This window comes from Gopherus evgoodei, chromosome 5, assembly GCF_007399415.2.
Source record: "Gopherus evgoodei ecotype Sinaloan lineage chromosome 5, rGopEvg1_v1.p, whole genome shotgun sequence".
NCBI classification, from domain to species: domain Eukaryota; kingdom Metazoa; phylum Chordata; order Testudines; family Testudinidae; genus Gopherus; species Gopherus evgoodei.
This window is the reverse complement of record NC_044326.1, coordinates 948291-964606: the sequence shown is the minus strand read 5'-3', so window position 1 is coordinate 964606 and position 16316 is coordinate 948291. Positions and strand designations below refer to the sequence as shown.

General features: G+C 61.4%; 1 protein-coding gene across 1 annotated transcript in view; it reads left to right on the top strand.

The window, feature by feature from the left end:
• The window catches only part of LOC115651973 (transcription factor COE3-like), a 73588-nt gene extending 59428 nt beyond the window's left edge, over window positions 1-14160 (top strand). The window contains exons 8-10 of the mRNA XM_030563376.1: window positions 8661-8742; window positions 12121-12238; window positions 14051-14160. Of these exons, the coding sequence (XP_030419236.1) occupies window positions 8661-8742; window positions 12121-12238; window positions 14051-14160 (310 nt within the window). The remainder of the gene's footprint in view (window positions 1-8660; window positions 8743-12120; window positions 12239-14050) is intronic.
• Window positions 14161-16316: the final 2156 nt, after the last annotated feature.

Here is a 16316-nt window from a genome sequence, read left to right as displayed (position 1 = left end):
AGCCCCTTAGCTGGTATCGATGGGGGTGGCTGACCCATCACCAGATCACACTTGCTGGCGGATCGGCCCAGGGAGGCGGGCACGGTGTCACAAACCGCAAAGTGACGGGGAAGGGAGGCGGGGTCGTGGTAATGAGCATGCGGGTCTGTCCGCTGCCAATTAATTATTCTTTGTACAGTGGTAGCGCCTAGGAGCCAGAGTCCCAGAGCAGGGCCAGGCGCTGGACAGATAGAGCAGAGAGAGTCCCTGCCCACAGGCCAGGAACCCACAGGAGGATCCAGGTGAATGGGGGGCGACAAGGGAAGGAGGAGCTGATGCTGGGCACCATGGGCACAGCTTGGTGGTTCCAAGGCATTTCAGAGTGAGGGCGTGGGGGGGTTAAACAGACTAGATAGGGACTGGCAGCCCCCCCACCCCTGGCTGGGATCCCTGCAGCTATGCTGCCCTGCCATGATCACAGCAGCTGGGGGTCTCATCCCAGGACTTCCCACACTGAGGGAGGTTGAGAACGGGCCACCCTGCCCTTCCCAGCTGGCTAAATGGAGGGGCTTGTTCCTGGCTAACCAGGAGGGGATCACGGGGGGAAGGGTGGCACCCCAGGCTTTGGGAGCAGTGTAGAGGAGCAGAGAGGAGTGGTGTGGTCAGCGCTGTGGGCCAGCAGGACGACTGGAGCATGTTGAATGGAGTTGGGGTGAGGCGCAGAGGCCTGGAACCTTCTGCAGCCCCGACGCCAGGTATGCAGCAGCCCCCAGTACCCCGGTGGTGAGACACGACCCCCGCTGGGATGGTCCCGTAGAGAGCGGCCACGCCTGAGCGCTCCGGTGTGGGGTACGCAGGGTGTTGGTGGGACGTTGCTTACGACAGAGACTCCCTCTCTCTGCGCCCCGTCCAGCGCTGAGCACACTCGACAAGTCGTAGTAACGATTGCGGGGGCCTGCAAGCACCGTCATCTGCGTAGCGTGCCCACGGGGAATCCGGCAGGCCCTGGGGTTGGGGACGTGGGGTGTGGCAGGGATGGGGGTACTGGAGTGCTGAGTTTGTGGGGAGAGATGGATGTGGGGCATGGGAAGGCAGGGTGTCGTCGAGGGGGAGGATGGGGGCTGCAGGGTGCAGTGTGTAGAGATGGGGACTGTATTCAAGTGCTGGGGCGGGAGTCCTGCTCCTGCTCCATCCCCAGCAAGCTCTAGGCCACGGGGCAAAGGGCAGGGAGGGCGGCTCTGGGACTGTAGCCACATCTCTGTCTCCAGGGTCCTGGCAGACGTGGCAGGGGAGCCCCACAGTAGCAGATGTGGGATAATCTGCCTCCGGCATTCACAGACAGCCTGGGCTGGAAGGCACCTCGAGAGGTATCTCCCCAGCCCCGCGTGCAGAGGCAGGGCCAGGCACAGCTAGACTGTCCCTGACAAGTGTCCATCCAACCTGTTCTAAACACCCCCAGTAACGGGGATCCCCCAGCCCCCCTTGGATGGCTGCTCCAGAGCTTCCCTCCCCCGAGCGGCTGGCAGCTTTTCCCAGGATCTGACCTGATCTCCCTGGCTGCAGGTTAAGCCCGTTACTTCTTGTCCTGCCTGCAGTGGACACGGAGAACAATGGATCCCCCTCCCCTTTAGAACAGCCCTGCCTGCTGTTAGCAAGTCCCCTGTGGGTGTCTTTTCTCAACACTGAACACGTCCCATGTGTTTAACGTTCCCTCTCAGGTCAGGTTTGTGGAATCTTCTCTGTTTTGTTTCTCTTCTCTGGACTCTCCGATTTATCCGCCTCTTTCCTACGTGTGGTGCCCAGAACTGGCTGCGGTGCCAGTGCTGAGACGGGCGAGACAGTCATCTTCTGTGTCTTACCCACGGCGCCCCTGTGACTACACCCCGGAATATTAGCCCTTCTGGGGACTGCATCCCACTGGTGGCTCTTATTCAATTTGTGCTCCACGACAGCCCCCAGAGCCTTGTCGGTGATCTGCCACTAGCCAGCGAGGTCCCAGTTTGTAGCCGGACATTTGATTTGCCCTTCCACACTGAAGTCCCCGTGCACTTGTCTTGGTAGAATTTCATCTTGTTGATTTCAGACCAATTCTTTAATTTGTCTGGGTCCTATTGAATCCTCATCCTGTCCTCCAAAGGGCTTGTAACCTCTCCCAGCTTGGCGTCAGCCACAGATCTGATACACATACTCACTATTCCATTGTCCAGGCGCAGGCCTGAGCCCAGCAGGACCCCACCAGATGTGCCCTTCCAGTCTGACAGCAAACCATTGACAGCTCCTCTTTCATCCAGCTGGGCACCCACTTTACAGTCATTCAATCTAAACCACAGTTCCCTAATGTCCTCAGGAGGATGTCCCCTGGGACTGTGTCAAAAGGACTAAAATCAAGATATATCATGTCTGCTGGTCCCCCCAGTCCACTAGCCCAATAACCTGCCAGAGAAGGAAATTAGGCTGCTTTGGCATGATTTGTTCTTGACAAGTCCGAACTGGCTATTTCTGATTGCTCAATCATTGGTCCCAGTATCTTTCCAGGTATCAGAGTTAGTCTGTAATGCCCCAGTTCTTTATCCCCATTTGTAAAGACTGGCACAATGTTTGCCCTTCTCCAGTTCTCTGGGACCTCACCCGTCCTGCCTGAGTTCTCGAAGACCATCTCCAACGCTTCCGAGATTGCGTCACCTAGTTCCTGAAGGACCCTTGGGTGGCTTTCCGCAGGCCCTGCCGACGAGAATCCATCGCACTTGAGCACATGCAGAGCTCAAGTATCCACGGTTGGCCGAGGCCCTGAAGCAGGAGGTGTAATACCCCTTCTGAAACTTGGGGGGCTAGTTGGGATCACCCGGGATGTTCTTCTTATCCATGGGAAAGTCCAGTCCCTCTTTGGGTCTTGTCTCCCCGAGAGGAGAGTGGGGAGAGCTGGAGGCCAGCGGACGACCTGAGGTCGTTCCTGTGGGGCACACTACTTCCTTTCCCGTCGTCGTTCACATGAGCAGTGATACCCTCGGCCCAGCCCCCTCTGATCCTTCAGGGGAGTGTCGCCATTCCAGGGGGCTGCGGGGCCTTGGCACAGATGTGGGGAGAGGAGTGGGGGTAGCGAGGCCTTGGAGAACGGCTGCATTTGCTTTGGGAGCAGGTGGGGGAACTGGTGAGATCTTGGATAAGGTGCTCTGCTGCATGCCCAGGCTCTGCTGCGTGCCCAGTCCTGCGTGCCCAAGCTCTGCTGCGTGCCCAGGCCTGCCAGGAAGGGCTCCGGTGAGGTGCGTGGGCCGGACACTGGACAGGGAGGGCCAGGCACCCAGGGGAGCAGCCTGCCAGCTGGGGGCCATTACCTGTGTGTGTGGGGAGGAGGGGGTTACTTCTTTACTGAGAGCCTCTCCCTGTGTCCAGTCCTGGGGAAAGGAGCCAGGCTGTCAGGACAGTGGTGGGGCCAGCTCCCCCCACATGCATCCCCAGGGCCTGTCCGGCTGATGGGAGGGCAGGAGGTACCCATGGTCTTTGAGGTGCAGCCGCCCGTCCCATTGGGAGCCAAACTGAGACCTCCCCACTTGTCTCCTCAGGTGACAGGCCCTGTCCCCTGAGCCATCCAGTCCCCCCAGAGCCTGGTGCAGCCAGCTTGGGGTGCTGGCAGGACCCAGGGGTCTCTGTACCTGGGGGGTAGGGTGGGTACAGGGCTGGCACCAGGCCAGGGAACAGCTGTGCCCTGGCCCCCGCTGCCCCCTGTGACCTGGCCCCGCTGCCCCCTGTGACGCCACCTGGCTCCTGCGGGTGCCTCTCTGGGCCCAGAGACACCCCGATTCTCCAGCTTGCTGCAGTGACCCCCGCTCCTCTGTGCCCCTCCCCTGTACTCCAGACTCGCTGCTCAATCAGCGGCTAATGGGGCTGCTGCTAAGTGGGCTCCTTCCCGCTGCGGCTCCTCTCGGCTGAGTCAACCCCCCACCCCCATCAGCTGCCTTTGCCTCAACCCCCTTCCCCCATCTGCCCTTCCACCAGCCCCCCCTTCCTGCGCCGTCCCTCGCGGTCCCCTGGCCACATCCCCCTTTCTCTCCTCACTTCCTTCCCCCCAGTCTGCTCTGCTCCCCTGCCCCAGCTCTGCCCCTTCCTGGCAATGGGGCAGGAGCAGGAGGAGGGCTGGGATGGGGTGAGGAAATAGCTAGGGTTGGAGCAAGGTGGGATTGAGGAGCATTAGCAGGGCTGGGGAGGGCAGACGGGCTGGGATAGCGGGAGCTGCGGGTCAGGATTGGGGGGGATCGGCAGGGCTGGGGGCAGACGGGCTGGGATAGCAGGGACTGTGGGTTGGGATGGGGAGGGATTGGCAGGGCTGGGGGCAGACGGGCTGGGATAGCGGGAGCTGCGGATCAGGATTGGGGGGGATCGGCAGGGCTGGGATAGCAGGGACTGTGGGTTGGGATGGGGAGGGATTGGCAGGGCTGGGGGCAGACGGGCTGGGATAGCGGGAGCTGCGGGTCAGGATTGGGGGTGATCGGCAGGGCTGGGGGTAGACGGGCTGGGATAGCAGGGACTCCGGGTTGGGATGGGGGGGATTGGCAGAGTTTGGGGGAGACCAGGGGAGGGGTAGCAGAGGCTGTGGATCGGGATTGGGGGGATCGGCAGGGCTGGGGGCAGACAGGCTGGGATATCAGGGACTGCGGGTTGGGATGGGGGGGATTGACAGGGTTTGGGGGAGCCCAGGGGTGGGGTAGCAGAGGCTGCGGGTCGGGATTGGGGGGATTGGCAGGGCTGGGGGCAGACAGGCTGGGCTAGCAGGGACTGTGGGTTGGGATGTGGGGGTTAGCAGGGTTTGGGGGAGACAAGGGCTGGGGCTGCAGGTCGGGATTGGGGGCACAGCAGTGAGGCAGGGATCCCAAGGCTGAAAGCCTCGGGGCTGCCAGTGTGGAGCGGGGGGAAGCGGGGAGCCGCCCGGGTCCCAGACCTAGCCCTTCCTTCCGTGGAAGCTGCTGGGTTTGTGCACATGGGATGGGATAGCAGGGTCCCAGGAGGCACGTCCTGATCAGTGAGCTCCCAGCCTCCGCGCTGCGAAGGGGGGATCTGCGCTTCCAGCCTCACCTGGCCCAGGCCACGGATAAGCCCTTGGAGTGGAGAGCAGAGCCCCGATCCACAACTCATGCGCACACACATGCACACACACACGTGCACACACGCATCCCCACATGCGCACATACACCCATGTGCACACACATGCACACTCATGCATGCACACCCCCATGCACACATGTGCACATACCCCCATGCATGTGTGCGCACAGACACACACATGCACAAGTGCGCACACCCCATACGCATGCACACATGCACACACATGTGCGCACGCACACACACGTGCACATGCCCCCCGTGTGTGCGTGTGCACACATACATGCACATGCCAGATCCAGGTGCGCGCGCACACACACGTGCACACATACTCCTTTGTGCGCGCACACACACACACAGATATGTGCCCACACACGTGCACCCCCCCCATGCACACACCCGCACAGGGCTCCCTCCGGCACACTCCCTGTATGAACACCCGGGTGGTGCCGCTGCTGAGCGGAGAGGGGAGCTGGCCCCTGTAGCCAGGCAAAGCTCCTGCTCCCAGCCCTGGCCATGTGTGCCCTCCCGATCCCAGCTGCGGGTGCTGGCAGTGGGCTCCTAATGCCAGCCCTGGGCACTGGCAGGGGCAAACCCCCCTGCAGCCAATCAAGCCTGGAGACGGAGCAGACCTACCAGGCTCGTATCCTGGGGCCAAGGGGGGAGTGAGCACCCGGTGTCTCACCTATTGGCTGTGGGGGGGTCTGGAAGGAATCGCTGCCGGGGTCCTGGGTCCCCACTCGCGACTGGTCCTCGGGTGAGTGCAGGGGGCTCCAGGGTCCCTGTGCCTCCCCGGGTGCAGGGGCTGCTCCCTGCTTATGTCTGGCTCAGTGAGCTGGCCATGGAGCGGCGGCCATGACCGGGGGCTGCCTGCAATGGGGGCGCGGTGCCCTGGCTGGGGTGGGTGTGTGCAGATTGATTTATTGGGAGAGCAGGGTTTGGATCCCAGAAGCGCTTAGAGGCCTCCGCTCAGATCAGGGCCTGGTAGGCCAGGCGCTGCGCAGACACATGGTGAGAGACAGGTCCTGCCCCAAAGAGCTCACAGGCTCAACAGAGCAGGCAAAGGGTGAGAGGGGAAACTGAGGCACCGAGCCGGGCTGGGACTGTGTGTTTGTGCAGCTGGCGGTGAGGAGTGATCTAGGACACAGGGTGGCTGGTTCTTTGAGGTGCGGGGGGGGGGGGCCGACTCACCTGTGACTGATAGCCAGTCAAGCGAGGGTAAAAGCCGGGGGGAGCTGCCAGGAGCAGGCAGGAAGCCCCTGGGCCTGGAGGGGCGGATCCCGGCTCTGGGAGAAGCCTGGGTTCACATGTGGAAATTGCACTGAACTGTTTTACCGGAGAGAAAAGCGCTGAGGGTCTGGCCCAGAGCTCGACCTGGGCTGGGCAGTCAGGTCAGATCATGCAGCGGCTCAGTGGGCCTTAGCTAGAGGTAGCCAGAGCGTGACTTGGGGCGCGTGCCCCTTGACTCACACCCTGTCTGTGGGATGTGGAAGGCTCCAGCCAGATACTCTTACGTCTGGTTTTGGGGGCACTGGCTGACAGGAGTGTCCTAAATTCAAAGCCTGGCTCGTTCAGCCATATGTCCCTCCCCCACTCTCTGCCTCAGTGTCCCCATCTGCAAAATGGGGATGAGAGTCCTGTAAATGGGTAAGTGTATGTGTGTCACTGCTGCCCTCTGCTGGGCGGAATCAGAACTGGCCCACCCTGTCTCATAGGCCCTACGCTGCTAGCAGTGAAGATTCTCCTTTAGCTGCCGTGAAAGGGGCCTGAGCAGTTAGATCAAGGGATTGAAGTTCTATCTCCCCTCCCACCCCCACGGGGTGCAGCATGGGGCCCCCCACATAGGGTATGTCACTCCTGCGGGTCCTTCCACCTCCTTCCTGGTGCCTGCAGCCAGGCAGGCAAGTTCCCCCTGTCTGCCATTCCCCTGAGTAGGGGGCCAGCTGTGCTAGCAGGGAGCAGGGATGATGAATGATCCCCTCCATGTGTCTGGTTGTTGGTAGGTCCTGGGTTCTCCATCTGTGCATATTTGCAGGTCCCAGAGTATCTGAGTGTCGGTAGGTCCTGGGGTGTCTGGCTGTGCATGTGGGTAGGTTCTGGAGTGTCCAGCTATGTGTGTGGGTAGGTTCTGGGGTGTCCAGCTGTGTGCGTGGGTAGGTCCTGGGGCATCCAGCTGTGCATCACTAGGTCCTGGGGCATCCAGCTGTGCATGGTGGTAGGTCCTGGGGTGTCCGGCTATGCGTGTGGGTAGGTCCCGGGTGTCCAGCTGTACATGGCGGTAGGTCCCGGGTGTCTGGCTGTGCATGTGGGTAGGTCCCAGGGTGTCCGGTTGTGTGTGGCAGTAGGTCCTGGGTGTCTGGCTGTGCATGTGAGTAGGTTCCGGCGTATCTGGCTGTGCGTGGCAGTAGGTCCCAGGTGTCTGGCTGTGCGTGTGAGTAGGTCCCGGGTGTCCGGCTGTGTGTGTGGGTAGGTCCCAGGGTGTTCTCCCCCTATGCCAGCCCCTGCACGAACACTGCTGTGGCCATTTAATAATTGATGGTGTGATGGCGATTACGGGGCCTGTACAAGCGTCCTGAATATTTCATCAGGCCGCGATGCTGCTGGGAATGGATTGGGCTCCCTCCTCGTCCGCCTTCTGCAATGGGCTCAGCAAGTGCTCTTTCCTGCTGCTGCCTCGGCTTCTCCCTGCGGGGCCGGCCTGGGCTGCCCCACACTCCTGGACTCCTCTCCCCTTCTCTGGCCCAGCACATGTAGGCCTGGGGCTCTCACCCCCTGCTCTCCAGGCTGCTTCTCCGAGGGGCGTCCTACAGCAGCCGAGGGAAATGGCTGGGCCCCCACAGCCCTCGGCAGCGCTCCCCGCTCTCCCCTCCCCCCGGTGGCTCCTGGGTCCCCCGGCTCGGATTCCCTGATTGATCGGCTCTGCAGCAATGAAACCCATTAGCTGCCAGGGAGGGCTCAGGCGGTGATCGATTCCCAGGGCAGCCGGGGAGAAGCCGCCAGCAGAGACGGCTGGAGACGTGTTAGTGGGGACCAACGGGCCGTGGGCGGGCGGGGGCATCTGCACACGGGAGTTGGGGCAGGGCGCTCTAGCCGGGTGCTGGAGGGCGTGGCTGTGACTGGCGCTGAGGTGGGAGGGGAGCATGTGGTGGTTCACGCAGCCGCCCATGGGTCTGCCAGCCGGCGCCACCCCCCACTGCCATCTGACCAGCCACCCGAGCTTGCTGCCCCCCTGGGGGGCGGAGGAGAGACCTGGCATGGCATCCTGCACGGCCCCCACCAGGGAGCCAGGGCCCTGGGAATGGGGCTGGTTCCCCATGTCACCCCAAGGGTGCTGGTCTGGCCCCAGTCGTCTCCCCAGGACATCCCCACCCCACGGCCTGGGGGCAGAGACACCCAGAGCTCGGGGGGGGGGCAGGCTCTGCCCCTGCTCGGTGGGCACGGATCTCCCTAGGGGCCATGTGGGACGGGGCGGGCAGGGTGGGATGGGAGGAGATGTGCTGGGGGGATGGGATGGGGAGGAATGGGGGGGACCAGCAGGACAGCTCCCCCCCACATTAAATATCTGGATTTCTCCTCTTTTCTCTCAGGTTTTTCCTCAAGTTCTTCCTCAAGTGCAACCAGAACTGCCTGAAGAACGCGGGGAACCCGCGGGACATGCGCCGCTTCCAGGTGAAGCCCCTTCTCCCGGGACGGGCCCCGGCCCAGCACTGGATCTCACCCAAGGTGCCGGGGCTCGGTCAGGCCTCCAGCCAGGCCCCCACTGCCCGCTCTGGCAGTGTCCCCTTGCGCCACCCCTGGGTGGGGGGAAAGGGGCCGTCGGGCTGGGGAAGGGCCCCCTGAGCCCCCCAGCAGGTAACTACGAGCGCAGCCCGGGGTGGGCCTGGCGGGGAAGGGTACAGCCCCGGGGTGTTCCTGGCACTGAGATCGGGGGTGTGGAGGGGAGGGGAGGGTTGGGGGGTCCATCGCTCTGGCCATGGCTGGACCAGGTCTGGCGGAGGAGCAGTGCCCTGGCTCGCAGGGGCAGGTGGCCTGGCTGCCTTCTCCATCTCCGGTTGCCTTGGGGGCGGCTGGCTGGCTGGCTCAGCCCGTGCCCCGCGTGGGAGCTCCGGGGCCTGAGGGAGACCAGTCCTGTCTGTGGGCAGTAACCACTGAGGGGGGCCACATCTGAGCCCCCGGCTGCTCAGCCTCCTCTCGGCCCGCAGCGAGGGGAGAACCCGCTCCCCAAGGGAATCCCCCCAGGTCTGACGTGGCCAGGGGGCAGGGGCAGCCTGTGTCCTCACTCATTGCAGAGCCTGCAGCCAGGCCTGCGCGGGGACCCCCGGAGAGCCGGCACATGTGGGGCTAGGAGTGATGAGTCCTCTGCTCTCTGGGCCACAGCCGGCTCCTCTCGCCAGCATGAAACCCACCAACAGAGCCACGCAGCGACGGCTCCCGGCCCTGCACGCGGCCCGGGGCAGGGAGGGGGTTAAAGCCCAAACCCCATCAGGGCCATTTCCTCCTTCCCCGGCCAGCTGGGACGCTGCGGCCCCGGTAACCCCTGGCCGAGGTGGATTCCTGGGGCTTGGGGGGCAGGACATCAGCTCTGACTCTAAGCGGGCTCGTTAAGCCCCAGTTGCTGCGGAGGGAGCAAAGCGAAGCGAGATACAGCGCCCTCTCGCGGGTCTCCCCCATTGCTGGCTGTGTGCACCGGGCGCAGCCCCAGGGGACACGCTGGCGGGCCGAGAGCCCCACCGGAGCGGGATTCGGTTCTCCACTCTCTGGGGGGTTGGTCACCATGACATCTGAACACCTGAGAGCTGAAGGAGTTTCTGAAGGGCCTAGGGGAGTTAGGAGCAATCCCATCCCGGGGTGACTCCACTGCCTGATCTGGCTGGATTCTGGCACCGTTGCTCTCCTTGGAGCTGATTACCTGCTCCCTCACCCAAGCCCAGATAGGAGCCAAAAAGTGGCACCTTCCCCCTTCCATTAGCCCCCTGGACTGTCTGCTGGGGGTATGGTTTGGGGACGTCTCTGTCTCTGCTGGCGTTGCGTGGGGTTGGAGGGCAGCATTGTGGTGTTGGAGGCAGAGGCAGTTGCCGCTGCACCCAGCGGGCCGTTCTCCGGGGTGGGGAGGGGGTTTGTCTGTCTGCCTGTCCCCTCTGAGGAGTGCCATAGTGATTGTGACATTGGAGACCTTGTGACTACCAGCCTGGCACCATCGCCAGCTCCTGCGGGCATCGGGGGGCCTGCCAGCCCAAGGCACCTCAGGGTCTTGGGAACCATGTGTCCAAGGCCCCAGCTGTGCTACCAAGCTCACCGGACTGAGCCGCCTTGTGCCGAGTGGCTGTGGCCCAGCCTGCAGGAATGGGGCAGCCAGGAAGCTGGGTTCTGGAGGGACCAGGGCTTTGGCCCAGGCAGGCTGTGGTTCATTGGGTAGGACTGGGGCAGGCAATTGTATCGGACACCCTGGAGCAGCTGTTCCTGTTCTACCATCCCCACTGTGTCAGGCAGCCAGGGAGCTGTAACCCCGAAGTGTTTGCTGGTATTGCTCGTCCTTCGGTCTTCTGCAGTTCTCACATTTCACAGATGGGGAAACTGAGGCATGGACAGTTAAGTGACTTACAGTCGCCCACAGTCCAGTGGCAGAGCCGGGCCCACTGTGCGTAGTGTCACCGTTCCCAGAGGGGCACAAACCCTCATCACAGCGTCCCCCATTGTATCACAGGGCGAGGACTCGTTAGCAGGAGAACAGCCCTGCATCTCTCCCAGGTATGCCAGCCCTGCCTCTTCCTGCCCCCTGCATCGTTTCACAAGCCCCCTCTGGCGTGCCGTGCCCAGCTCCCCCGTGGCGCTTGGCAGCTCTGGCCCATCTCCCCAGCTCACACCCAGCGCGGTGCCTTCATTAGGGCCTCTCAGAAAGATATGATAATTGTGACATTTTTACATGATTAACAACCCATCCAATTTGCATAGCTCCACAGCTCCTGGGAGAGCAGCCAAGCCCGCCACCCCGACAAACCAGCGAGCAGGTGGGGGCAGGGAGGAGACCTGGCAACCAGGCTGGGGGCTGGGGCTGAGCCAGCCCCCTTAGCCCCTTGAACGCTGACCCTGGTGTAACGAAACGGCCTTTGCTCAGACACTCCTGAGAATATCAATTCAGGACAAATTGCTCAGAGCAGGGCAGTTACAGCCCAAGGCTGAGGTTCCTTTGCACACCAAACCAGCCAGACAGAAAGGACTTTGGTCTCACCCCACTGGCTAACCACAAGTCACACAAGCAATTTCCTTAAACACTCCAGTCTCCCAGTATCAGCACAAGTGCCACCCGTCCTGGGCCTGTCCCGTTCTGGGGGGTTTCCAAGGACTCTGCAGTGAGATGGACTGTCCCATTTTGGGAGGGACTCTACCCCTGCCCTGACCAGCCTGTGCCCTGTAGTTTGCACTCTGGGGGTACAGGCAATGTACCAAACTGGGGATGGGTTCCTGAGAGGTGCCGTGGGAGACCCGTGCTCATAGAATCATAGACCCTAGGACTGGAAGGGACCTCGAGAGGTCATCGAGCCCAGTCCCCTGCCCTCATGGCAGGACCAAATACTGTCTAGACTATCCCGGATAGACATTTATCTAACCTACTCTTAAATATCTCCAGAGATGGAGATTCCACAACCTCCCTAGGCAATTTAGTCCAGTGTTTAACTACCCTGACAGTTAGGAACTTTTTCCTAATGTCCAGCCTAAATCTCCCTTGCTGCAGTTTAAGCCCATTGCTTCTTGTTCTATCATTGGAGGCTAAGGTGAACAAGTTTTCTCCCTCCTCCTGATGACACCCTTTTAGATACCTGAAAACTGCTATCATGTCCCCTCTCAGTCTTCTCTTTTCCAAACTAAACAAACCCAATTCCTTCAGCCTTCCTTCACAGGTCATGTTCTCAAGACCTTTAATCATTCTTGTTGCTCTTCTCTGGACCCTCTCCCTGCTGCCCAGTGCACCAGGATGCCGGGGTCTCCCTCTGGCCTGGCTCCCCTGCCACGCGGCTGGCCTAATGCTGAGATGCTCTTGGCCCCCAGGTGGTGGTGTCAACGACGGTGAATGTCGACGGGCACGTCCTGGCGGTGTCTGATAACATGTTCGTCCACAACAACTCGAAGCACGGGCGCCGGGCGCGACGGCTGGACCCCTCCGAAGGTGAGCGCCCCCTGGCTCTGCCAGAGCATCCAGCTGTAACGATGCTGGTTCTGATGGGACCCAACTCAGAGCACCAGTGTAGGACAAATCGCTTGGAGCAGGGCAGTCACAGCCCAAGGCTGAAGTTTTTCCACCTCTACGGCAAACCAAACCAGCCAGACAAAGAGAACTTTTGTCTCACCCCACTGGCTAACCACAAGTCACACAATCAATTCCCTTAGACACTCCAGTTTCCCAGTATAACCACCAGTGCCAGCCGTCCTGGGGATGACAGGTTATGAAAACCAGCACCCCAGTAAAAGGAAAAGGTTCCCCCGATCCCAAAGGACCAAGCCCCAGACCCAGGTCAATATACCCATCAGATCTTACCCACAAATCGTGCTGTTGCCAATCCTTTAGAATCTAAAATCTACAGGTTTCTTCATAAAAAGAAAGAAATATAAATGAGAGCTAGAATTGGTTAAATGGAATCAGTTACATCCAGTGATGGCAAAGTTCTTGGTTCAGGCTTGTAGCAGTGATGGAGTAAACTGCAGGTTCAAATCAAGTCTCTGGAGAACATCTCCCGCTGGGATGGGTCATCAGTCCTTTGTGCAGAGCAGGGGTTTGCAAATGGGGGGTCAGACCCCCTCAGGGGGTCACAAGGTTATTACATGGGGTTGTGAGCTGTCAAACTCCACCCCAGAGCCCGCTTTGCCTCCAGCATTTATAATGGTGTTAAATATATTTAAAGGTGTTTTTAATTTATTGGGCGGGGGGGTTGCACTCAGAGACTTGCTGTGTGAAAGGGGTCACCAAGACAAAAGTTTGAGAACCTCTGGTGCAGAGCTTCCGTTTGTAGCCAAGTCCCTCCAGAGGTAAGAACCAGGATTGAAAACAAGATGGAGGAGCTGCAGCAGCTTTTTATAGTCCCTTGCCATGTGTCTTTCTTTCTTTGTCCCAAAGTCAAGCAGTCCAGCACGTGGCATGGAAAAACCTCAGAGTTCTGTCCGTAGGCAGGTCCCTGCCGGCCCTGCTGAGTCACAAGGCGTATCTGCCTCCTCTCAATGGGTCAGTTGTGTAGCTGATGGTCCTTAATGGGTCATCAAGCAGGCTAGGCAGAGCCAACACCAACTTGTCTGGAATGTCACTCAGAAGCAGAGCACAAGTATGAAATCCAGACAGTACAGAGCCAATATTCATAACTTTAAATACAAAAATGATCCATGCACCCAGATAGCACAGTCATAACCAGCAAACCATAACCTTGTCTTAGACACCCTGTTTGACCCCCTTTGTACAAGATTTGGTGCCACTACAGGACCTTGGTTGCAACAGTGACCCATGTGGTCCCAGTTCATGTCCATAACGTCACACCAGCCCTCTGCCGCATGCAGGTTGCCGGGAGCGGGGGGCTCAGAATGAGCAGTTGCTTTGGGAAATTGCAGGGGGTGGGCCCCAGCTAAGCGTGCAGGGGGTCTCTGGGCATGGAGTGCCAGGAAACGGCCTCAGAGAGCAGCCCTGAGCACAGCCCATGGGCAATGGAGCAGCCATGCCAGAGCACACGGGGTCTCGCTCTGCCCAGCATGTTCCCCAGGCCCTGAGGGGCAGGGCGGCCCCAAGAGATACAACCCGCCCAGCAGCCCCGTGAGCGCTCCCCTTGCACGGGCCTCCCCGGCATTGCACAGCTGTGATCTCCATTTCCCCTTGTGATCGCCTGAGCCAGAAGCCAGCACCCCACCCCAAAATAAAAGCAACGTGAGCCCTCCCCAAGACCCAGCCCCTGCGTGCTCCCTGTGGGCGGCTGGACCCCGGCTAAGGCCCGTACCCCAGAAGCAGCCAGCCGGCTCTGCGGGCACGATGCCCGGCATTACAGAGGATCCGACAGGCGCCAGGCACCCTGGAAACGACCTGGCACCAAATCCCGCAGCACTGCCCTGTGAACGACCCTGTCAGCCCCCTGAGGGCTTGCTGCTTCCTGCCCCAAACCTGCTGCGGCCCAGCTGCCCAAGGGCGTGATGCTTCAAACGGGGCAGCCCCAAGTGCCCGGCTAGCGGCCAGCACGTCCCACCACAGGCTCCATCGGAGCAGGGCGACGTGCCCTGTTGATGGCAGTTGCCCAGCGCAGGCTGTTCTGGGACAGATGCGGGGGACCTGTACATCACCCCAAACACACCGCTCCCTGTACAGCACTCCCTGTCGGCGCTACCGGCCCTGGGGGTGTCTCTGCTCTGGGCTGCTGGTAACACTGAGTGACCCCAGAACCCCAAGCCCAGACCCACAGGACACCCCAAGCCCAGGACACCCCAGGCCTAGACCCACAGGACACGGCCCGCAGGACACCCAGTTCCCAGGACACCCCAGCCCCGGGCCCCCTTTCGAAGCCGGGGGGTAGATGATCGTTTCCTCACTGCCCCACAGTACATGGGGAGCTGAGCCCTTCAGGGGGTGCTGCCGTCTCAGGGGGTGGGTGCACAGAAGCTAGACAGTGCCCCCCGCAGGGGGCCAGCGTGTTCTGATTGGCTGCTGCCGCCGGGGCCTGACACCCATGCTCCTGGCCTGCTTCCATGTAATGTGTGTGGCTGAGACGCCAGCTACCCCCCACCCCTGCCCCAGCAGCCCCCAGACCCTCCGATCTCCACCATCCAGGCTACCCGGGGCAAGAAACGCCACCAGCTCCTGCTTAGCCCCTGCTGCTACTGAATACAGCTGGGGGGTGGAGATGGCGAGGGGCAGGGCCTGGCACTTGGCTCTGGGGCCTGCTGTGTGGCAGTGCCATCGGCGGGGCACAGGTGCAGCCGACCCACACATCACGCTCCCTGGACCCGCACCCCGCGGCATGGCATCTGTGGCAGCACCGACGCAGACCTGGCCAGGGGTCTGTCTCCTGGCACGACTCTGCCAGTGCTGCCACTGGCCATCCTCAAGGGGGGCTCTCCTGAGCCTGGCAAGCCAGACCCAAGGACCACTGATGGCACCCCGAGGCTTCCTAAGGATCTCGCAGGGGTTCGGGTCCTCGCACCCTCCCTCGCAGCCTGCCAGGGCTGGTACCAGGAGCCCTTCGCACGCTCCCCGATGCTGGCCCTTGCACAGGTCCTGGGAAGTGTGTGCCCCCGCCTCCACCCCGCACAAACTCCACTCCCCTGCTGGGCCCTGGATCTCTCCCCGCTGCAGCTGCTGTGACGCTGCACAAGTCCACCCTCTGTTCCTTCCCCACCTGCCCCCGCTGGCATTAGGGGCCAGGCCCCCCAGCCGTGCTATGTTACAGCCTCTGTGGAACTGCTGGTCCCAGCTGGCAAACCCCGGCCTCACCCCCGCCCTGTGCCCTGCGGGCTAGACCTGTCTGGGGCGGAAGTGCCCTGCAGCCCCATGCCCTGCTTCCCCCACTAAGTCCATCTGCCCCTCCCTCCATCCATTCATCCCCTACACACACCCCTCCCTCTGTCCTTCATCCTTCCTCCATCCCTCTGTCTCCCTACACACCCTCCATCCATCCTTCCATCCCTCCCTCCCTACATCCATCCATCCGTCCCCCCTTCACACCCTCCCTCCACCATCCATCCTCTACACACCCCTCCCTCCCTCCCCTCCATCCCTCCCTACACAACCCCTCCCTCCATCCACCCGCTCCTACACACCCCTCTCTCTGTCCTTCCCTCCTTCCCTCCCTCCCTCCATCCATTCGTCCCCTACACACACCCCTCCCTCCATCCCTCCGTCTCCCCACCCCTCCCTCCATCCCTCCTTCCATCCCTCCATCCATCCGTCCCCCTTCACACCCCTCCCTCCCTCCATCCGTCCTCCTACACACCCCTCCCTCCATCCATCCGTCCTCCTACACACCCCTCCCTCCCTCCCTCCATCCCCCCTACACACCCTCCCTCCATCCATCCCTCCCTACACACCCCTCTCTCTGTTCTTCCCTCCTTCCCTCCCTCCCTCCATCCATTCGGTCCCCTACACACACCCCTTCCTCCATCCCTCCGTCTCCCTACACACCCTCCATCCATCATCCATCCCTCCCTCCCTCCATCCATCCATCCGTCCCCCTTCACACCCCTCCCTCCATCCATTCGTCCCCTACACACACCCCTTCCTC